Genomic DNA, 25050 nt, shown 5'->3' on the forward strand with positions numbered 1-25050 from the left:
AATATTAACGACAACATCAGAGATGTTTAATGAGCAAGGGGTGGGGGGGGGGGGGTGTTTGTGCATTTGTTTATCTCAAGCAGGAGCACATCCAAAATTAGGGAGGACTTTATCTCTTTGTAGGGGTCATTAAGAGATATTTTAGTGGAGATTCCTGCAGAATTAGGGAAATTTATCAGGTATGTATTTGCTATCGGCTCCCTACTATGAAGGATTATCTAATCTCACTAAGCTTGTCAGGAAATCAGTTGATTGCAGTTACTTTGACAGATGAATCATTCTGCTTCAGCTTGACCCTTCTAGAGTCACAATTTCTACTACATATAAACTCAAATAATAATGAAATCAAAATGACTATAAATATGACAGTCCTGAAGCATTTCATTTACAAATCATACTTTCAAAGCAAAAAATAAAAAATAAAAAATGCTCTCATACTAGGACAGTGCTTGGTTGTACGAAAAGGAGGTAAAAAAAAGACAATTACCAGGAAACAAACTTTCACAGTGAATCAAAACTGTCAAATTTTTCTGCCATGTCAAAGTAGAAGATGGGATGGGATAGAATAATTTCAATTTCTTGTTCTCCCTGAAAATCGAACACAACTTAATGCAATGATTTTCAAAGGAAATGTTCATGGAATTAATTTTCCATAATGATGATTAGAATAAAGATAGAAAGAATCATAAGAATTAGCTGTATACAAAACTGATTTATAAAACATGCTGTTATTGCACTCATATGTGCACAGAGAGATATATTGGTTAGTCTTCTGTTAGCTTCTATCACATATAATTCAGGACTTACAGAAACAGAATTAGTCCTAAAATTGTCTAGTGCTTGGTTAAAAAGTTTAATCCAGTGTATTTCAGCATCAGGCAGCTCGCTCATCATTTCAAGAACGATCTATGATGAAACTTGCTTAAAGCCACTAGCCATGCAAACATTGAGTGCCCTGTGCAAAAATCTGTTGGAATTTCAGAATCTTGTCAAAAAGGGTTCTGCAAACCCCGTCAGTGAATGACAAGTTGATTTAAATATACCGGTAATACAAAATAACAATTTAAACATCTGAATCAATTGAGTATATGAAGAGTTTGTTCGCAAAAACCGATAAGTCCATTTTTTAAGATATTGAAGCACGGTTTCTGTCATAAAGTACAAAATAAAACCTTTTAAATGATATATTGGTCACTACATATAAAGGTGCATTTTTGAAGTTATGGTCAAAAGAAGCAAAAATTTTCTTATTATTCTCTTTATTTTTCTTGACATTTAATCGCAGATATCTCCATTTGGCAAATATGGACTTATCGGTTTTTGCAAACAAACTCTGCATTTATTAACATATTTCTTTCTTTTGCATCATTCTAATGATAATTCAGATGTCACTAATCAAAGGTTGAACTCACTGAATTTCTCATTCATGCTCTTTTCTGGGTGGCAAGCATTTTCATACCAATGAAGCTTGAATGTTGCTCTGTTGGAGTCTTTTTTCACTTTTAGTTTCATACTGAAAGTAACATGCTCTGCTTTCTACAGCAATTCACTTTCCTTTCTTAAAAAAAGTCATGCCTAATGAAAACTGATCTCTCATGCTGCACATAATAAAGAGACTAACCACAGGCAATTTCTAGTCGGGCAGAAAATATCCACACTGGATATCAAATAATCTCTTAATCCAAATTGAGTGCATACCATCATTCTGTTAATTCTATTCCCGTATTATATTTTGAACATGCATCAATTAATTGATTAATTAATTAATCAATTAATTGATTAATTCATTCCTTCATTCATTCAGGACATTCTTTTCTTTTATCGCATTCTTTGATTTCATTCATATATTTCTAGCATTCAGCATATCAAGCTCAGCACCAATGCTCATGAAAAGATTTGAATACAAGGCCGATAGTGTGTACCTCCGCCTCTTTCCTCTTTTTCTCTGCCTCCTCCTTCTTACGACGTTCCTAAGGTTAGAGGTTAAGTACAAGTCGTTAGGTGACACACACGCACGTTCACATGTATAGTCAGAAATATCTGAAATTAGCATCACTGGAATGGTTGCCAGGAAAACCATGACTAAAGAAAATTCTTAAGATATGATAATTCATGATTAATGACTTTTCCATTTTTTGCAGCCATCTGGAAAATCTTTGGTTTTTGAAATGCTGCAGTGTCCGCTGATATTCAAAAAAGAATCAAAAGTATATTTGGAAGATGAAATCTACCAGCCTCCTTTTGCAAAACAGATTGCCCACCAATCCTTGGATTACAAAAATGAAGAAACTAACAGCAAAGCTGGTGATTGAGTAGAAATCATGTACTATTTTTCACAGTTTTTTGGTCATGGTATTTCTTGGTTTGTGTCCCAGTGACATGACTTATAAAACATGGAAGACTGGATGAATGAATACATTATGACATCAAATAATGGATTGTGTTATTTCACTCTTGAATACATTATACAGTTTGACACATCATCAGATAATATCAGTTTTGTTCGTGAATAGTTATGATTGTGACGGTAATCTTTCAGGAATGCCAACCTTGTAAATATCATTGCAGTCTACTGAGTGCTGAAAACGCATATATTTATACAAAAAGCACTGTTTCTACATTTTCTGCAATAAATATATAAATACAAATGCAATTTGCAGGAAAAAAAACAATATTTTCCAAGAAGCCTGGGGAGTGTAGTATTTTTGGCAAAACCAAGTACAAAATACTGCATAAATAGCAACAGATGGCATCTCTGAATAGTTCAGTTAAGAAAAGAAGATGCACAGACATTTCACGTGTGTTGAATGATACACGTAGAGATGCAGGGATTGCCAAGTATAATGTCATATTACATCAATGACACACTTTACTTGTAAATGACTAACTATAATCATTCCTTCACCATGAGATAGGAAACATTGAGTGAATGGAAGGACTGAACATATAGGAAAACGAACAACCAGCATTGCCATCAGAGACAAAAACCTTATAAATAGATACTTTAAATACAGAGAGAGCATGAAGGAGTAGCAAACATGATCAAAGATGAAAACACTCTTGTTTTACACTACAACAGAACAAAAAAAAAACAAACAACCCAACAACAAACAAACAAACACCAGAAAAAAACCTTATTGCACTGGATAGGTGAAGGAAACTCGTGCGAACAGCAAAAATACAAAATATGACAATGCCACATCTACCATGCAGGAATCCTGGGAAAAAAAAAAGGTTAGTGTACAAAGTCTATTTGCTAAATGCTAGGAGTGTTTTCAGCATACAATCCAGCTATATGTCCAGCCCTTGGTAACTAAAATTCACTGTTGGGCAAGCAAAATGATAGGAAACTTGCCCGAGAGATAGTTGTTGTAGTGCCCTGATCTCAACAAACATGTTTGGTGTGCTAAACTAATGATTCCAGGAAATGAGTTCAAAACACAGTTTTGAGTAGTACAGTGCACTCCCGTTATTGCAAAGATGATTATAATGAAAATCTTGTTAAAATGAAGTTAATTATTCAGGTCCCCAACATGATCATCTATTTATCTTTATATAATTTCTTGTTTGGCTATAACACCATTTCTATACAACGAAAGAGAACTGCCCGTCAAGAAGACATTGTGATATCGGGACTTGTCTGCACATTATCTCACTATCTGTATTGCCAAAACCAAATGGGTGAAGATGATTAATTGCTACTTGTGAAAGGTATACTTCTGGTGAAAGACATGGTGTTGTAAATGTGGCGCTACATCAGCAAGCCACGGTTTACGAGACATGAACTGTAGGTGGCAGCACACCATGTGTAGGTCAGAATAGGGACATGATTAATGGATTGTTTGATACTCCAGAAGCAAAACCAGTCTTTCTATACCAACGTTCCCACTCCAGCAAATCAAACACGAACTTCCCACTTTGATGATTGAGTGACGACAATGGAGCATGACAAAGTGTGAAAATGAACAGTTTCAGTGACCTAGGTTAAAGTTCAGAGGTCATTCCATCAACCAATCACTGATAAGTGTGTGTGTGTGTGTGTGTGTGTGTCTATCCAATATGTGGTGCAGAGCTACATGCATTCAGCCTTGGTGTGTTCAGCTGGATATGCATGCACATGCAAGGGAAAGTCCTGTGTAACTACAAGTACGTTCTCATTTAAAACATGAAGTGTTTTCGAAATGTGGAGTAAGTCATAGACTGCCATTTTTGCAGGTTCACGAATGAGGTCACAGACATTTTTGTGAGATGTTGTTTCAGTGAATTGACATTGACGCCATCGTAAGTGCACTATTACCCGAGCGCATTTCCACATGTTTAATTTGCAGTCCAACAGTGATTTCTGATATTCACGAAAGTCACGGCTTATACAGTATTTGAGTTGGATTAAGCTTTTATGCTTCAGTCCACCTATAGATTCCCCTCGTGCAAAGATAACACACAAAAACATTACATATTATCAATATACATTCGCAATGTTGAAGTGTACAGTATCAACTTTATATTTACACATCTTTGAATAGATATTATACATTTCAAGATGGCAGTCCATGCAGAAGAACTGATGCAAAAAGACAGAAAAGTTCAGAAGCTAAAATTGCTGATCAAATATTCATAACCTAACTCTCTGACACTGCAAATTCAAAACCAAACTCTCTATCTCGCATAATGTGATTGTAACTCCAGAGTGTAACTTATCAGCCTTAAATTTTTTGAATCATTTCTGACGTTGTCATATTAGTTTCAGCGTGTCCTTGAGCACTGCATTATGAAATTGCCTTGAGGAACATTATGGGTTGTCAAAATGAATCAGTTCATTTCTCAAGGTCCTTGAGATAGGGTTATTCATTTTGATTTTTTTTTCTTTTATGTTGGACAGGTACATACAATTTTATTAGAAGACTGGTCACTTGGAATAAAGTGCAATAAAAGTGATATGTGCATACCGTAAAACATGATATATTGGAGGCATGAAAATTTCACGAATTGGAGCTGACAGGCTTTCTCGCAGCATGAAATTTTCGCAAATTGCCACTGGCATCCAATGCATAATGTGAAAGCAAGAACTTTCGTGTGCATTTTAATTTCGCAAATTTTGGCGCTCGCGAAATTCGAGAAATTAAAATGCACACGAACATTCCTCGTTTTACAGTAAATGCGTGTTCTGCAGGAAAAAAAAATGTTCAAGGTTTACTTGAAGCTAATAAGCACAATGTTCACTGTGATATAAAGTTGTGGAAACGTAGGGCCTATAGACAGCAATATAGCAATCCAAGCAGAGTTTGCATATAAGCACAGAAACCTTACCCAGGAATGACTTGTTGAATCCTTTCAGAGCATGGGTGCACAAGATTGTGGCGACATATGGTGGCAATATGGTGGCAACACTGTGACAATTTGGACCTAAAGTGTAAAGATCCTATCAAGTCGTGATTAAAGGGCAATGTAGAAAAAAAAAATAGGATGCCCAGCACCATTTGTGACAAAGACATAAAAGCATGGTGTTGTAGTTCGTATGTTGCAGCAACATTGCCACAACACTATAGCAATGCACGCATTCTACATAGATCTATGCCTACACAACAAACAAAATCGATGCATTGGCTTATTTTTCAAACATGGAGATGCAAGAGTGTGGCAACAGAGCAGCGAGAATGTGGCAATCTACATGAACTATTCTGCAGAGGAAAACATCCTTCACCAAAGATGAAAAAGAGAGAATTGATACAGGCAAAGACAAAGACAAAAAACAAAAACAAAACACAAATACAAACACAGACAAAAGGAACACAAAAACCACATCAATATTCAGCCACATAGCAGATGCTACCAGGAAGGAACATTCAAGACCTGAAACAAACAAACAAACAAACAAACATATAACCAACCAACCAACCAACCAAACAAACAAACAGATATACAAGCAAAAAGCAATCGGGACCGGATGCAAGATGTACTATATAGAATGCACTGGCTAAGAGAAATTCTGTACAGACAAACACAGTATGCAGATGAAGAGCACAGATATGTAACACCAATCAAAATGCAAAGGTGTGGATGCAGCAGTGCAGTGCGGTGTAGCGGGTGGAAGAGCTAACAATAGAGGGCAGTGTTTACCTCCTCAGCTTTTCTCTTCTTTTCTTCTTCCTTTTTCTTTTCTTCAGCTTCTCTCTTTTTCCGCTCCTAGGAATGTAACAAGTTTGTCCATGTACAACAGTAAATACCATATGCCGCTGGCTAACTTGCAAAACGCCACCATCATCTACAACAACATTACACAGGCAGGGAATGTAAACACTCCAATCAAAATACAAACAAATAATAACAACAACAGGCATTCTTTCTTGGAACCTTGATAGAAAAAGGAAAGGAGGTTTAAAAGTTCTGGCCATGCCTCTGAGAGAGTGCATTAAGAATGCTCTTCATAAAAATCCTCGATAAAAAAACAAGAAACCATCATCATTTTCTCTAAAAGATTATTCTGATTAACTCTTCATATTAAGAAAAATTTGTAGACTATGTTCTTGACAAAAAAAAAAATATAGTCACACAGAAATGCACACAAACAAACAAACAAACAAACAAACAAACAACACACAGATGGGGAAAGTCTTTATAGAGAGAAAAATCAAAATTGACAGGTCAAAATTATGAAATACAAATAATTCCCCTAACAAATCAAAAGAGAAAAAAATGCAATAGTTTTTTTTCCACATCATACCAAGCCTCTTCCCATGTGGCATGTTTATCCTCCCATCTTCCATTACAGGGCCACAGTAATCTCACAATGTCATGGTGTTGAATGCAGCACATTTTGTGCAGGTTTCCATTATCAGTCAGAGATTCTGGAACCATGTTGAGGACACATAAATCTGAACTCTTTCTTCTCTTAAGACTTTTTCATTTATTTATTTATTTATTTATTTATTTATTTATTTATTTATTTATTTATTTATTTATTTATTTATTTATTTATTATTTTTTTTGCATACGATGTTGTCAAGCATAAAAACAATCTACATCCTCTACTGGAATATTAATGGTGTCTTGATCAAGACTAATTAACAAATTACTTCAAGAAATCTTAAATTCATCATGGCCCACACAATAAACTGTGATTTGAGATTTATTTCATTCCATTCAGTGTTATTTTGGCACGAGATGCACTAATATTCCTCCAGGAAATCATAGAAATAAAGCCTCTCCCTTAGTAGCATAATATTAACCCGTTGAGGACGAGTCCTGAGTATACTCGGGCAGGTGTCTATGGGAAATGCGTGTTGTAGCAAAATCAAACCGTCCTCAACGGGTTAATCTGTGCCACTTGTGTGAGATCACTTAACACTCACTTTATAGAATGGACAATTAATGGTGTTGACTGGAACCTCCTTAATGATTGTTTTACATAAACTGATAATGTTTCCTACTAAATCAAGTATGCATATAAAATCTCAGGCCAAATTTTCCAAACTCAAGTTTGACCTTCTGCCTGAAATGAAATAAGACTTCTGGAATAAAGATGCAAAGTGATCAAAGTACAGATTATGAACAACACACTGGAGTCCCTTGTAAGTGAGATACACTCCCACATAAATCATGTTTGACGTGAAAAATAAACATTGGTAGGTCTATTGTGGTGTACCACATGCATGATATCAAACAAACACATTCACTGAGTGTGCAATTCACAAGATTATTCAACTTCTATCTGACCCTTTTGTGATTGTGAAGATATCGGTGAAATAAAATGAGCAAACTGACAAAGAGGAAATGAAGAAATGAAACTCAAAATAAAGATGAAAGCTGTAATGTATGAACCAAGGAAGAAACTTCAAAAGGAATACATGATGGAAAACTAAAAAATGACAACACACAACTTCACACGGAACGCAATAGGGCACATGCACATTTACTGTCAAGATTTACTCAAACCATGACTGACATCTCTGGTATGCCAATTGATGCCATCACAATTTTTCTTTTTCTTTTGTTTTTTGTTTTTCTACGGAAGGCCTTAATCCAAAAACTATCTAATTTTCGTCACGAACATATCCTGCTCTAATCTTTTGTTTCATTCTATCCACATTCAATGAAGTCAAAATCATTATGCTTACAGATTGGTAAGAACCAACTTGTCTTTAACAATCTCACCCCTCAAAAGAAACAGAAAGAGAGAGATATAGAAAGAAATTCATAGATAGATAGATAGATAGAGATAGATAGATAGATAGATAGATAGATAAACAGATAGAGATAGATAGATAGATAGATAGATAGATAGAGATAGATAGATAGATCGATGGAAAAATTGACTACAGATAGAAATAGCTTGATAGAGATAGATAGACAGATAGATAAATATATAGATAGATAGATAGATATAAAAAGAGAGATTGAGAAAGAGACAAAAGCTCACCCTGTTGTCTGTACACTTTGATGTCAATCTAAAATTGTTATTTAGAGCTACACAATTACAAGATAGTACAGCGGACTTTTGTCTGTCATGGGTGCAAAATCCACCACTTACTCTCATTTCATGTCTATGATTAACTTCTGCCTGTTGCTTCAGGACTTTCTTCTAGTGAACAAGTGCAGACTGTGAACACAGAGCTTTAAGGTCATATATCCCTTTTGCAAATGTCACAAAATTTTGCATGCTTGAAGAATAATGTCTTCCCACATCTCATACGAATTCTTATGATATTGTAAATATATCTTAGTTTTTAGAAAAAGAATGGAAAAAGTAATCCCGCATCACTAAAGATTATGCTCCCCTTCTGTAATCATAGTAACAGTTGGATTTTTTTAAAAGGATCTGAAGAAATTCACTAGAAATCTACAGTATTGTTTCTCCCTCCATCATAAAGAAGTACGCAGTTTAATCACAGACTCTGATGTAAAGTCTGAATTACCTAACTCCACATTGTATAATAAGTGTCTAATTTTTAGGTTTGCAAAAGGGATGCATGCACTTTAAGCAATGCTGAAGGAAAGAAAAATTCTGAAATATCCATCTTATCAGATGAATATTCTCACTTTTTTTTTCTCTCAAGAAAAGACAGCAAGATTTCAATTTTTACCTCCTCTTCTTTCTTCTTCTGTTCGGCCTCAGCCTTCCTACGTCTCTGCCCAGTGAATCATGAATTAGTGAGATGATGATGATGGTGACAGGAAACGAAGACAAACAATGAGAGGGGACAACATGAAACATTAAGATGAGATGAGATGAAACACTGAGAAGTCATGGAACATGAACATAAGTTTGTTTGTTTTTTCTGTCACACATTTAGAGTCATCAATTTCAAAGACTAAAAATTTGTTTCAAAATGTAAGATAAGTATTCACAAGCAAGGTATTGCTTACAAGTTTAGATGTTCAGGAAAGGATGCCTATTTTGATACAACTTTACTTCAACAAAACTATGAACAAATTAACCCATCACCCATCATATACCAGAATCAAGTTTCTTTGGCTTAGCACTGTATCTTTTCTTATTACGATCTTTTTCACTTTTCTTCTTAGCGTTTTACGATGTAGACTAAAATTTCTTTCATTTGATCTCTTTGTAGTTCATATCAATATAATTGTTTTGATTAAAAAAACCCCAAAGGATCTTGTGAGCATTACCTTCGCTCATACTACACTAGAAAGAGAGCATGATCATCGTATTCAGTCTTTCAAGTGAGCCTTTGGAGTAAAACATCAGAAGGATAAATATATATTGAGGAAAAATAAGCTCTAAAAGGTGTTGCTGATTTATTTTTGCAGCAAAATTCCCCATCTTTTTTTCTCTCCTCTCTCTTGTCTGTTTCGCCCCTTCCTTTCCCTCCACTTTCTCCTATTCCTCCCTCAAACATACGTCCTTCTGTCTGTCAACTTATTACAAAATCATCGATGATGATGCAAGAGTAAACGAAATTGCCCTTCAGCCATGGCTTGAGAGCAAAGGCTAAAATGAAGAGCAAAGGCTAAAATGAAGAAAAAAGAAAAATATTGCCCCAGGCATTTCTGGCTCAGAGGCACTACTAACACAAAAATAATAAAAATGTAAAAATATGCGCAGACATAGTGGTGGGTAACACAGAGTTAGCAACATAGACAAACTGGATGTGTCTTTGCTGGATTGGTACAGAAGTGACATTTCCAAAGCTTCCCTGCTACACATGATGATAATGCTGGCTGCACCAGTCTAACATTGATTTTGACATGCTGATACACAACATGAGAAATTCTATATCATGAGAGGGGGAAGGAAATACAAAGTTTGGTTTCCTGTCACACAATGACATTAGTTAGACCTCAAGGACTATACACTCAATAATTCTGGTTGTATTGGTCAATATTGATGCCGACACATTAACAAGAGAAATTCCAGGCAGGTGTGGGTGTCTCTGTGTGAGGAACGCCAAGTTTAAACAGCATTGCGTCTCTCTAAGGGGTTTACAGCTGCACTCCTTGAACATCTTCCTACATCAGCTGCAGCTCAGAAGATATATAACACACGAAATGAATCTCTTCTCTCAGCTTCACAAATTATTGCTCTGGATTCCTCAGAAAGAAAAAAAAATGATTATTTCTCACATTTGCAACCTTGATTCACAATTGGGACATACTAGTATATTCTGCCTCAAAGGCCAGTTAGGTCTCATAAAGTCCTTCCCTTTTGAGTGCAGAAAGTCTTTAAATAGTAAAGTGGAAATGGTTAACTGAAGCACTAAAGTCAAGAAATTCTGTATGAAAGACTTCAAGAGTGTATGGCTGTCCATTGCTAACTATTTGTTTGATATCTTCAGTATATCAAGATACATTTTGTCAGGATATATTCCAAGTAAAACATCTAGAAAGAAAAGAAAATATAAATATTTCATAGGACGTATTTACATTCACATTCATAAGATAAGGTATGAAATATATCAATCTTGTTAATGTAATCTACTTCATTATGAGCATATGCATGTAGTATAAGGAAGGGACACATTTGCCAGATGAAAGAAGAGACTATTGGACCATCAGTGATAGAAAAAATCAGACACCAGACATATCAACAATAACATTTAATATGCTACTACACTGCAAATATACAACATTAAAGATGAGGAGAGATGAACTTTCTTGAATACAGATGAAAAAAGTTGAATCCTAGATGAGGTTAAACAATGGAAAAACCAGACATATCTTAAAAAACATGAAAAATCCATGTAACCATACTGTGGATATGAATAAGGGAAGGAAAAGGGATTAATGCATAGATGAAAACGGGACAGAAAAAAAGACCATTCACTTGATGAAGAGGTGTGATGGCAAGACCGAGTAAATTTGGCCTCTGGTATCAACCTCAAGAACATGCTCTAGATGGAATACAGGGAGACTGTTCTAGTGTTCTCAGAAGGTTATCATGGTGATGACATAGGCTCAGGTCATTGATGGTTCACAATATACCATTTTTCTCTCATAATGCATTATGGCAAAGGCTGTGAAAGTACATTGGTTGATTTTAGTTAAGTGCAATTCAATTCACTTCACTTCAATTTCATTCAATTCAGTTCAGTTGAACTGAACTGAATTCATCATTTTCCTTCAATTTCTTGTAATGATGCTTAAATTTGCAATTCTTTGCTTACCTGTTGAATCAACTTCCATTCCATTCCAATATATTCAATTCAATTTCATTCAATTATGTTCAGTTCAATTTCATTCAATTAATTTCATTTAAATTCAATTCCATTTCATTCCAATTCAATTAATTTCATTTTAATTCAATCCAATTTCATTCCAATTCAATTAATTTCATTTTAATTCAATTCCATTTCATTCCAATTCAATTAATTTCATTTTAATTCAATTCCATTTCATTCCAATTCAATTAATTTCATTTCACCTCAGTTCCATTCAATTAATCTTATTTCAATTTAGTGCAATTCAACTAATTCCATTTCACTTCAATCCAATTCTAATTAAATCCATCTTGATTTGATTCAATTGAATCAAATTGATCTTAACAGTTCAGTTTGTTTTATACATTTCAAACAGCTTTTCCAATTACTGAGTGGTAAACAGTGAACCATTAATAGCCTGCTCCTGAAAACTATTCTAGTGGACCAAGACCAGAGCCAGAGCAAAGATGAGATGACATCTACATCTGAGTGCAATCAACTGGTGGAAACTGGAAAAAAATGATGAGAAATTGGAAGGAGAGTCAGGATGACTGAAGATGACCGATGTTAGACACCAATGATGCCACGCCCATTACCTCCTCTTCTCTCTCCTCATCCTCCTCCTGCCTCCTTCTGGCCTCCTCCTCTTCTTGTTCCTGCTCTAGCTGCCGCTGTCGCTCCTATGTGGGCAGAGATATTTTTTGCTGGATGATGATCAAACCACTTCACTGACTTCTCTAAGAACAAACATGTGTAACCTTTGCTCTCTTTTACTTCATGCCTAAAAAGGATGGTATAGTTTTGGCTGAGATGAGGATTCACATTTTAACTTTTTATGAGATAAATAAAAATAAAAACAAACACTTATATGAAATATTAAATTCTAAAAAGACTTTACAGTTTACTTGATGAAAATCTGTTTTGAATTGGCTGGGATATCCAAAAACACAGAGGTCATACTAAAAGATGGGACCCACCTTTTATTAGGACCACTTTGATTTGCTTTGATTTTGAATATATCTCAGCTATTTCCAAACCAATTTTTATCATACAAACTTTAAATTCCTTTTAGAATTGTACAGCTCTTTAATATTTCATATAAGTGGTTTCTGATTATCTTGTAAAAAGTTATAACTCGAATCCCCATCTCAACCAAAACTATGCCGTCCCTTTTACTAATAGCTAATCATTACATAACCATCAAATATTGATTTATCTGAATGACAGTCCATTGTCAGAGTTATTTGAACATCAAATATCAATCCAACGTGAAGAAGAAGGCACTTGGTTCAGGCAGACCAATCTCACTAGCATACATCTGGGCCCTGTTTCATAAAGTACTTTAGTCATATCATTGCAACTTTTACTTCGTTATTGCTGCAGCTTCCACAGCAAAATATACACTGCAAATCTGCTTAGGGAATATAGGTTGTTTGCCACGGTAACCTTGAATTAACATTTCGAGAACTTGCCATTGTCTTCACTTTTCTTTCTCCTCTACAACAACATTGGTTACTGTCATTGATATTGTCACTCGTGGGCAAGTAGTAAGAACTGGCGCTGGCATGTTAGATCAAGAAGCCAACATGCCTAGCTAAACGAGAGGGAGAATTGTATTTTGTGAAACCTTGTAATGACTTACAATGTCACGCTGTAAATACCTCACCTGGCATATTTCAAATCATATCTTCAAAAATCATAAGCACAAGAAAAAAAAAGGAACAGATGGACAGAATGACATATACAGGCCAACGGACATTCAAACTTCTGAAAACATGGCACCCCATCCCAACTCATCCAGGCAAGGGACATAAACATGAAAGTCTCCCTGTCAAGTGTTGAATTCCATCGTATATACGGAGGACGCTATCAATGAAAATTCCGCACCCGCATGCCAAGAGCAATAAAGGCCCGTGAAGATGGCTGGACCAAGGGCATGCTGTGGACTGGATCTGAAAGGCATGACTGCAAGTATCGGCGGTCCACTGCAGTGGACTACTCGATGAGAATGATTTCATGCCATGTTGGATCCGATAGACACATTGCAAGCTAACTGCCTACAGATTCAAATATTCAGTTTGAAACGAAAACTTTTTCCTCACCCACATGTGTCTCCCTTTGTTGCCTACTGTTCAAGCAAGTCTATCATCCTCTCCCGGTAAAAAAAACGAACAAAAAACCCCCCCAAACAAACAACCAAACCTCCCCCCCCCCCCCCCAAGACCCATGTATGGTATGTCAAGTCAAAATGTAGTATGCTTTGAATAGATGGCACACATCAAGTGACTTATTTGATATCTAGATAAACACCTATGCTTTTTATTGCATTGGATAACTTACAAATTGTTGGGGGACGTACATTAACCCTTCAAAACCCCTGAGGGTTCCCCCCACAAGATTGGAATCCTTATAGAACTATCAATGGAATGTTCTTTAGTGTAACATGGTTCATCAAAACCTCAACGAGTTCTGCTAATGTTTGGAGTTCAAAGGTCGCAGAGGCAGCTGCAGCGTTAGGAATCATGTACTTGATGTGTGACACAGATATGTCAAAATGAAGGACCCAATTTCAAACCTTAAAGTTCCTCCTGTTTGCCAGGGATGGAGCAGGCCCAGAATTGAAAGGAGTTAGGAATGATTCCAATCAGTAAGGTTATCAACAATGACCCATCTAACCTCAAACAGGTGCAGTTTGTGTTGGTCCAAACAAAGAGCGATCTAAAATCAATCTTACAAGCCTGGGGCGATTTCTGGTCAGGCACAGCAATGGTTGCTTTAAGTGATGAGATGAACCAGTTTACGTTGAACTTGATGTTTTAATCTGAATACCTTTTTCCCCTTCTTTTTAATCTAAACTTGTAAATACCAGAGTGAACTGAAATTGCAAATTTGTGTTCAGGAAAGTTAACCAATCTGCTTACCCTGATAAGATCTTCTGGATGAAATCTTATCAAGTTCCATTCTCTCTTTTAACTTTCAATTCATTTTTTTTTCCTGAATCGCGATTCCACAAATTCTCTCCATCACTCAAACAAAGTAACATTACACCTATTCTACAAAAGGGGAAAGAGAGAGAGAGAGAGAGAGAGCTTTATTGAGGACACTCAACAGGGAGATAAGCCCCAGTCATCTTTAACACATTGCCTACAAGACTGTCATGAATCCTACCTAAGACCTAAGGATATTTCAGGATGTTGTAGGAAAATGGTTATAAAATGGAAATCCATCCTGAAAATTAGTTTGTGTGAACTAATAGAAGCAGAAAATTGAGAGGAATGGAATAGTGAAAGTTTGAGCAAATTTTGCTCGAAATTAAGAGAGTTTTGGTTTGGGAGAAAATTATGATTAATCAAACAAAAATTAGCAATTTTTTGATGTAGCATGTGAGCTCACCTTCCATTTGCCCACTGCCCAGAGTTCCATAAAATCACATTTTCCTTTCATTACTGATGACAGAATACATATTTTGCAAGTAGGGCTCGTATAGGAAAAATAAATATGTAAGATGATTGTACAAAAGGGGCATGTAGGACTGAAAATTTGATTAGATGAAATATTAGAGCAAATGGAAAGAAGTAAAGTTGTATGTGATATCACAGAGTTGCCAATTGTGTTTGATTAATCACAACTTCTAAAATCATAACTTTCTTAATTTCCATCTGACATTGATCAAACTTTCACAGTCCTGCTCATATAACTTTTCTGCCTCTATTCAAGCAAACAAATTCTCACGGTTGATTTCCCCTTTAAAGACGATCACATTCACTAAGAGTTTATCTCCTTCATTCCATTTTCCTCACTTTGCTTCAAGAGAGGATGATGGGCAAGTGAGAAGAGCACGTCGCTATGGCAATAAAAGATGATGGCAGACAAGACGGGCACAGAAGGCCCCTCCAGTTGCTTCCTCCAGACTTTGGCTTGTTGCCGGAACTACGGCAAGCATAAATCACACGGAAAACAAGCAACCCAGCAGTCATTTGGCTAATCCTCAAAGGTCACTCTGATGGACGGACATTATTGAATTGTTGTGTCTCATTTTCTCTCTTTCTCAAAATATTCTTATAACTGGTAGGCTATGAGGAGAAGAATATGGAAGAAGGTTACAGGGGCTTAGAAGAAGTACTGTATCTTCTCTAGCTTACAGCAAATCAAATGTGATAAATCCATCAATCTGGAAGGAAAATAGGTTGGTAGGCTTTTGATCCGTGTATATACATCAAACTGCAATCTGTATGAAATGAATACCATAATGAATGAGAGAAGAAACTGCAAACCTGGAAGACATGCTTACAAAGACATCAATAACTGATTACAGGGTGCAATAGACAGAAACATGTTGCTATAGCAACCTGGAAGTGTAATGATGAAGGAGGCAGGCATCTTCTGACATGATCCTCAAATAGGCTTGTATTTCATTGGATGATTCTCAAACAGTATGTGTATCGATGGTTCTTAAACCAGGTAAGATGCAATTGACTGGTCCTCAAATCAAGCTTCATGTCATGATGTGATCCTCACACTAGATTGGATGTCATGGGATGGTGGTAATCGAACCAAGCTCGATTTCATCGGAGTGATCCTCATACCTGGTCAAAGGTCATGGACTGTCCTTGAACCAGGTTTAATGTCACAGAATGATCCTGAAGGCAGTTTGGATGTCTGAAAGATATCCTCGTATTCAGACAGTGGGCCATAAGATGATTGTCACATCAGACTGAAACGGCTTGTCATGGGATGGGCTTCAAACTGAGATGAATGTCTTATAACGTACTGTCCAAACAGTGAAATGGATGTCATGGGATAGAGCTTAAACATGGTTGACTTACACAAGATGGTTCTACAAATCAGGCTTAATTGTCAAGGAAAAGTCCTGTTCCCAAAAACAAGCTGCATGTGATGAAGTTGTTTCCAAACTCAGTTGGAAGCTAATATGATGGTTCAAAACCTGACTGGTTGTCATGGGTAGGTCCTAATAATGGGGTAGGTATTATGGGAAGAAATGTCCCTAAATGAGGATAGCTGTCACATACTGGCCTTGATTTAAGATGACTTTCATGGAATGATGCAAAAACCTGGTCGGGTATCGTGGGAAGATTTCAAAAACCAGTCAGAATGCATGTCATGGGAAGGTATTTAAAATGGGTTTGATGTATTTATGGGATGATCCTGACTCCACTTTGGATGTCTATGGGATGGTCCTCAAGCCAGGTTGAGTGTCATGGATGATAGTCTTGAAAAGCAGGCAAAGGTGAGATGTACTGGTCCTCATCCAAAGTTTGATGTTATGGGATGGTCCCCAAAACTGGACCTGATGTGACCTTCAAACGGGGGCTGAAGTGGTGGGGGATGGTGATCAATGTCCACTTAGTTTACCTCCTCTTCTTCCTCTCGAGCTCTTCTTCGTGCTTCACGCTCCTCTTCCCTTCGCCTGCGTTCCTCTTCCTCCTCCTCTTCTTGCCGCCTACGTTCTTCCTCCTCTTCTATCCTTCTCCTCTCTTCTTCAGCTTCTTCTTCCTTCTTCCTTCGTTCTTCTTCTCCATCACCCACAGAATCTGCCTCATCCTGAGGTGCCTCCTATTTAAACCATTTCACTGCTTAGAAGTGTTACCGTAATTGAATGCAATCCTTCCATAACCAGAAAATGAAATGAATATCATCTTACAGTTCTTTCATGGGTGAAAGAACTTTAATCCCACACTTTTTTTTTTGTGGTAAACTTGAGTTGAGGTAATTTCAGTCATCTTGCATAAGATGAAATATAAGCAATTCCTGTCTGTTTCCTGGATTTTTGTCACCACACATGGAAATTAATTGCTTGAGATAATAAAATGAAAACATTGGTCAAGTTTTTGATCAGTGGCTGAGAGTGATCAAAGTGCGCTTATACAAGAGAATGTGAAAAAACACAGAATAATTCTATATTACTGAGCAAAAAATGGGCCTGTTTGTATTAGTACCACACAGATAGCAAAGAGTTTCTTGGATAAACATAACAGCAATAAGTCACATGATTAAGGTCACACTTAGTCATTACCAGTGATCCATCAAACATTTGTTTTTTCTCAGTCAGAAGCTATTACAATCAGTTAATATGAGAGAAAATCACAAATGGGTGAGTAAGCCACATTGAAAAAGGACTGCTTAAAAAAGAAAGATGGTATTCGTGGTTTTAAACCAGTGATGACAAGCTTATTTTGCTATAACACATATTTTGTACAGACACCTGTCTGACTATGCTCGGCACTAGTCTTCAGTGGGTGAAGATCCAGATGTTTGAACCTTGTGCACATCTGGAAAACTTCTCAAATCCTACAACTTCAAACACTTCAACCTTTTCAATCATAACTCCTGCTATTAGTATCTAATAACAAAATATCTCTTTTAAATATAAACTACATGATTTTCCTAGAGAAACATTTTGGTTCAGCAGAAAGAGGCTGGGTCAATACATGTGAGTTATCAAGCCCCCTGCAGTTTTTCTATCTCATTTCCGTTGTATCAAAGTTTGGACGCTTCATGACTAATGACATTGAGCATGACTCATGCCAATCTGAATTGATGCATTTCATACCAAACCCGTTTTGAGAATAGGCTGCAGGATGTTAAGGAAAGAAGAACACAGCTCCATCCTTTGTTGTCTTGCATTAAAGGCTGCAAGTTCGACTCAAACTACAGTTTAGCATAAAAACTGTTTGATGCAGTTTATCTCTCCACAAAAAAACCCCCCAAAAAACAAATCAATAGCGTCACAGATATGAAGAGACCATGTGTCAGTTGTAACCTTTGAACCTGAATCTTTGTTTAACTCAGTCAGTGCAAGATGATGGAGACACATTTAAAGTAATACAAAGTTTCGATTAATACGCAGTTCTTTTTGTCTCCTTGTCAAATGCTTTGTCAAAAAATACTATGTATGGAATGCCCCCTGAACATTGAGATATGCTCCAGTATTTTTTTTTCCTTTCTTTTCTTGACCTTCAAGCATAAAAGTGCCATGAGCATCTCTTTGATGGACTGTGTTGCACAGTAGAAGTGTACACTATTACTATTATCAGTATCATTATCTGCATCTGTCTATTTATTTGTGGAGTAATACAAAGTAATACACAATTTTGTGTGATGAACAATACTGTCTCTGTCCCCAAGTCAAATGTTCTGTTAAGAATGCTCGGTATGGAATGCCACATGAACATTGTGAGGATATCCTCCGGTATCTATCCGCATCTGTGTATTTACATTGGAGTAATAACAAGCTTTGTGTGATTAACAACACTTGTGTTTGTTAATGCAATGCATGGAATGCCACCTGAAAATTCTGAGGATATCCTCTAGTATCTATCCGCATCTAAGTATTAACACTGGAGTAATAACAAGCTTTGTGTCATTAACAATACTTGTCTTTGTTAATGCAATGCATGGGATGCCATCTGAACATTGTGAGGATATCCTCCGGTATCTATCTCCATCTTTGCATCTTTTATTACCTCTTCCTCTCTCCTCTCTTCCTCTGCCCTCGCTGCAGCCTCCTCCTCCTCACGACGTCGTTGCTCCTCTGCCTCTTGCTGCCTCCTTTGTTCTTCCTCCTGTGGAGATGTGAAAATTTCGAGAGATCTGAAAACTGCCGCTAGTATCTACCTCCTGAAATTTGGGCTCTTTGCATCTTCTTTTACAGTCTATCCTAGGACAAGCGTGTGATTCCAAGCATGCATGTCACGAGACCGACACCCATGAGTCATACAACCCGCGAGTCTTACAGCCCATGAGTCATACAGCCCATGAGTTTGACACCAAGCAAACAAGGCCCAAAAGACCAACGCATTAATCCCTGTGTTGTACTGCCAAACTCGTGGCCTGTTTTTACCTCCTGTCGAACTCATGTGCTGTATGACTCGTGAGCTGTATGATTCTTTGAACTTTTTTAAATGTAGAACTCATGGGCTGTGTGACTCATGGGTGTCAGTTTTGTAGGATGACCCCAAATCCAAGATATTTACGAACTTTACCAATTTTACAAACAAAATTTACTTGCTCAAATAAAATCCTTTCCAGTCTACATTCCCCTGAAAAATATCATGAAACCCTTGAGAAAATGAGTGGCATTCTATCTGTAAATATGATGGCAACTGAAGCCCTTATAATGAATTCTATTTGGATAGTGTAATGCCAAAATGAAATTTGAGAATAGAGAACAAGTAGGTTCTTAAGTTTTTTATTCTTTATGCTCATATTAAACATTTGAAATGGTAATATGTTTGTTTTCCTGTTTGTCTATCTGTCTATCAGTCTGTCTAACTCTGTTTGTCTATCTGCCGGGCTGCCCTTGTCTCGATCTGTATGTCTCAAGTGTCTGTCCATCTGCCTGTATATCTGTCTGTAGGCCCTATGTCTGCTTGTCTGCCCATCTTTCAACTGTCTGTATGTATGTCTGCCTGTATATGTTTAGGCTGTATGACTGTCTGTAGGCCTTGTCTGTCTTTTAGTCTGTCTGTGAAAGTGACTGACCTTTTGTCGCTGCCTTTCCTCCTCCTCCCTCCGCCTCTGTTCCTCCTCCTGCTGGGATGTGTCTTCTTGAGGCTCCTCCGCTGGGGCAGACTGGAAACGGTATCAGAGAGACAACAAGAAAATGGGCGTGTCAACCATCACCTCACTACCATGGCAACTGTCTGCATCCATGTCACATACCAGAATTAGGAGACTATGATGCTAAGAAGACACAGAGGGTGATCATCATTTTTATTTATTTTTATTTTTTTTTACATTTTCCATCTAACAAGATGGCTGGATAGCCCACATTCAGCTGCAGCAGCTGGTCTTCTATGGGGTCCAGTGTATGTAGGCCTACTTGGGGGGGGGGGGGGGGGGGGGACATTTCATCGGGGTTATGCACCCTGCTCTTTGCGATCGATGAATGAATGAAGCGGGATCTTTTACAAGCGTGGGTTGTGACCCTCTCACACACTGGACCTCCCGTTTTACGTCCTATCCCAGGGACAAAGGATATGACATAAAATAGGACAGGGATATGCTATTCACTGCTGGCCATCAGACTGAAAGAGACAGAGAGATGGAGAGATATAGAGATATAATGATAGAAAGATAGAGAGATGGAGAGATATAGAGATATGATAAAAAGATAGAGAGATGGAGAAATATAGAGAAAAGAGATATAATGATAGAAAGATAGAGAGATAGATAGATATAGATATAATGATAGAAAGATAGAGAGATAGATAGAGATAAAGAGATATAATGATAGAAAGATAGAGAGATGGAGAGATATAGAGATATAGAGATATGATAGAAAGATATAGAGAATAGAGATATGATAGAAAGATAGAGAGATAGAGAGATATAGAGATATAATGATAGAAAGATAGAGAGATAGATAGATATAGAGATATAGAGATATAGAGGTATGATAGAAAGATATAGAGATATTGAGATATAATGATAGAAAGACAGAGAGATAGATAGATATAGAAATATAATGCTAGAAAGACAGATTAATAGATATAGAGATATAGAGGTATGATAGAAAGATATAGAGATATAGAAATATAATGCTAGAAAGACAGATTGATAGATATAGAGATATAATGACAGAAGACAGAAAGATAGACATAGAAATCTAACGATGGAAAGATAGACAGATAGATAAAGAAATATAATGCTAGAAAGACAAAAAGAGACATAGAGATATAATGATAGAAGACAGAAAGATAGATAGATAGATATAGAAATATAATAGAAGGATGGAAAGAAAGAAATGGAGACCTAATGATAGAGAGACAAAAAAGATAGATAGATATAGAAATATAGTGATAGAAAGATAGATATTGGGAGGCAGACAGACAGATAGAAAGAGAGAGTAATAGAAAAACAAAATGTTATCCACTATGACCCCGACAGGACATCTAAATACTAGACCATACTCTTATATCAGATTTTGAACTTTGTTTCTTTGACTCTTCTCATCTATGGTCACAAAAGACGATAGATAGAAAGAGAGACAGATAATGAATAATTATACAGATTAATAAAATGACATTAATTGCAAAAAAAATATGGTTCATCAAATTCCTGCAGCTTATGCATAATTGCACATGGAGAGTGCTTTTAGATAAGATGAGATGACAAACTAATACTATTCTTATTGCTCTTTAAGAACATCTAACTGAATATGTGATAAGGTATATCAAAGGAATAATTCACCGTTTGCAGATGAAACAAAAACCCAGCTTTAGTGCTTCAAAACAGTTCTAAAATGTGAGTTAGGAATAGAAACAACCAACATGAAAATTTGAACTGGTATAATCAATGTTAAGTATTGTTAAATATACAAAATGTGAACAATAGTTATAATAGAAATGTTTCCAGACTAAACCGTCCAGTTATGGTTTAATGAGAAAAATAGTGATATCTCCTTATATTTCAAGCTTTATTGCATAAACTTTATATGGTAGGGTGTTTTGTGATACAACTGACCTACACTTATGCATCAACAGTGATATCTTGGAACATTTTGTAAATCACTGCTCCCAAAGGTAAACAGGACCTTCAGATATCAACACGGGAAGTAAAACATAATCCAGCAAGTCAATGAAGAAACATATCTTTGGTACTGCTTAAAGGGATGGGTATAGTTTTGGTGAGATGGGGATTCATATTTCAACTATTTGTGAGTGAACTAAAACAATTCCTATGAAATATCAAAGACCATACAATTTTATGGGGAATTCAAAGTTAATGTGATAAAAATTTGTGTGAAATGGCTGCGAAATCAAATGACAAAGTTGAAAAAAAAAGGTGTTCTAATAAAAGGTTGGTCCCACCTTTTATTAAGACTTCTTTGTTTTTGAATATCTTGGCCATTTAATCCAATTTTCCTCAAACAGACCTTGAATTCCTCTTAGAATTGCATGCCCTTCCATATTTCTTAAGAAGTTTTTCATTATCTCACAAAAAGATATAAAGAGGAAGACCCTGTAAGAACTGAAATCTTCCTCTGAAATATATGCCAACTGTACTAAACAACAGAAGAACCACTTCTCCCTGGTAACAAAATACCTCAATCTTTGTTGTGGCTGAGTCATTGTTGTTCTCCTCCCGTTGCCGACGGCGACGAGGAACATACGTTGACTAGACACAGGAATCAAGATGCAGTCATGCAAGGAATGGAGAGGTTTAAGACAGAAAAATAAAAGACCACTTCAAAACAACGAGATGGAAAAATGTGCATCATGAGAGAAATGAGAGAGTAGAGATGAATGAGCAAGCATGCTTTGAAATAAAGTTGCATGGTTTGGTAAAACAAAGTAATACAGATGTGAGAACATCTGATGTACACTTGTGAACAAAAATGTGAAGATAATGAAATAGGTCTATGAAGAGACACTCTGCTGGCAACAGAACAGTCAACACATTAGAGGAAGAACAAGATGTAATACAAAATGTCAACATTGATGACAACGGAGTCTTCACACATGTAACATCAGTAGAAATGGAAAGATGCCCCTTTGTGAAGAGAATCTTCTGATCTTCTCAATTAACCCATTAACCCATTGAGGACGAGTCTGGAGTATACTCGAGCAGGCGTCTATGGGAAATGTGTGTTCAAGCAAAATCAAACCGTCCTCAACGGGTTAGAGATGGACTGCTTTTGCTACAACACGCATTTCCCATAGACACCTGCCCGAGTATACTTGGGACTCGTCCTCAATGGGTTAAATTCTTCTACATGGATGATCACAGAACTTTGCCAGCTAGAACACGTCTGTATCAAATTTGTTTCAAACAAACAGACATCACTTGTCTAAGAAATGGTATAAGGGTACATTTACATTTCTCTAGCATCATGAGATGCTTCAACATGAGATTTTTCAAATGTCCTCAAAGTATTACACAACTTACAGGAACTCTCTCACCATATCCCAAATTAATGAAGTTCTAAACAAGGAAATATGGTATAATCATGGGCAACATGTAAGATGTGTCTCAAATGTTAGATAAATGAATGTTCATACTGACTTATTTCATTACTGTAAGTACAATGAAGGGGGCTGTGTTAATATCACATGTTAACCCGTTGAGGACGAGTCCCGAGTATACTCGGGCAGGTGTCTATGGGAAATGCGTGTTGTAGCAAAATCAGTCCGTCCTCAACGGGTTAACAGATAATCAAAGAAAATGTTTATGTACATTTGAAGTTAATTCCAATGATTGCACTTCACAGTACAGTACAAATGGAAGAAGAACAAGGACACTTAGAGCTAATTTCTTTAATAAGGCCATTGTGATTTCAAATGGTTAGGAATGGCCTGAAAGTCACCTAAACAGGCCATGGCTATTAATAACCACACTTCTCTTGCTTATGTGAGCTTTCTATCTAATGTACCAGATTTTGACTAGTGGTCCAAAAATATGTCACTGAACATTCGCTTTACTGGCCCTCATCAAGTTGAAGAAAACATACAGCAAAAAAATCAAAATGAGATTATGATTGGCAAGGCTGAATTAGCCTGAAGAGACCATAGCGACTTGATAGTTAAGTGGCCTTGTCTGCATGGCATGGCTTAACTTTCACATTCTCTGGAGACGGAAGAGTAATTTTTCTTTCCTTTTTCCTATTTGTTTTCTCGGAAGCGGGTGTCAAGAATGCATGGCATTTCTTACACAAACACTGCATCCTCCTCATCTTTCTGAGGGAGTGACGGGCCGGGTCGGGGGACGGAGGAAGACGTCCTAGGCTTTGACACTTCACGGTAACCTTTCAGAGATTAGTGCAGAGGTACCTACTTTGACCTCACCCTGTCATTTGTCTCTCTCTCTCCTACTTCTTTCTGTCTTTTCTTGTTCTATCCCTCTCTCTTTTTTTTCAGTCTATCATCCCATCTCCATCACTCCCCCTCCTTCCCCCATCAGTCTGCTCCTTCCCCTTCACACAAATTTCTTCCTTCTGTAAAAGTGAATATTAAACTCACAGGAAAAGTTGAGAATGACATAAGGAACAGATGATTAATTTGGGAGTGATCCGAGCGATTTTATGTATTTTCGAAAGATTTTTTTATCTTTTGGCAAACAAGGTCAATGAACTTGCATGTGAGGTTTTGCACACGTGCACTAATGAAAATGTGTACTCTGCTGTTTGAAGCGCCGCACAGCAGGAAGCTGATGAGGTAAACACTTCTTAGATACTTAATATTTTTTTTTTTCTTCTTTTTTTGGCTATCATTGGAAAATTGAGTGATTTTCAGCATGCATGATATGGGTGGCAATAAACTGCCTGGTGGAGGTCTTTGCTCTACAAATGCTTTTGTACAGTGGTTCTTTACGTCTATGTTATAGGCTACTTTTCAAACCATTTCTCACACCCAATCTTCTCTGAACAGTTCCTCTC

At 36.8% G+C, this 25050-nt stretch overlaps 1 protein-coding gene across 1 annotated transcript in view; it reads right to left on the reverse strand.

Annotated features, from left to right (window-relative positions):
• LOC139734513 (uncharacterized) overlaps positions 1 to 25050 on the reverse strand; it is a 106311-nt gene that overhangs the window by 17057 nt on the left and 64204 nt on the right. The window contains exons 5-11 of the mRNA XM_071645291.1: positions 22722 to 22793; positions 20157 to 20246; positions 19139 to 19237; positions 12251 to 12334; positions 9081 to 9125; positions 6118 to 6183; positions 1923 to 1970 (exon numbers count right to left, since the gene is read on the reverse strand). Of these exons, the coding sequence (XP_071501392.1) occupies positions 1923 to 1970; positions 6118 to 6183; positions 9081 to 9125; positions 12251 to 12334; positions 19139 to 19237; positions 20157 to 20246; positions 22722 to 22793 (504 nt within the window). The remainder of the gene's footprint in view (positions 1 to 1922; positions 1971 to 6117; positions 6184 to 9080; positions 9126 to 12250; positions 12335 to 19138; positions 19238 to 20156; positions 20247 to 22721; positions 22794 to 25050) is intronic.

Source organism: Diadema antillarum, unplaced genomic scaffold, assembly GCF_040938485.1.
Source record: "Diadema antillarum isolate AM-2024a unplaced genomic scaffold, OU_Dant_1.0 scf00000026, whole genome shotgun sequence".
In the NCBI taxonomy this organism is placed as follows: Eukaryota; Metazoa; Echinodermata; class Echinoidea; order Diadematoida; family Diadematidae; genus Diadema; species Diadema antillarum.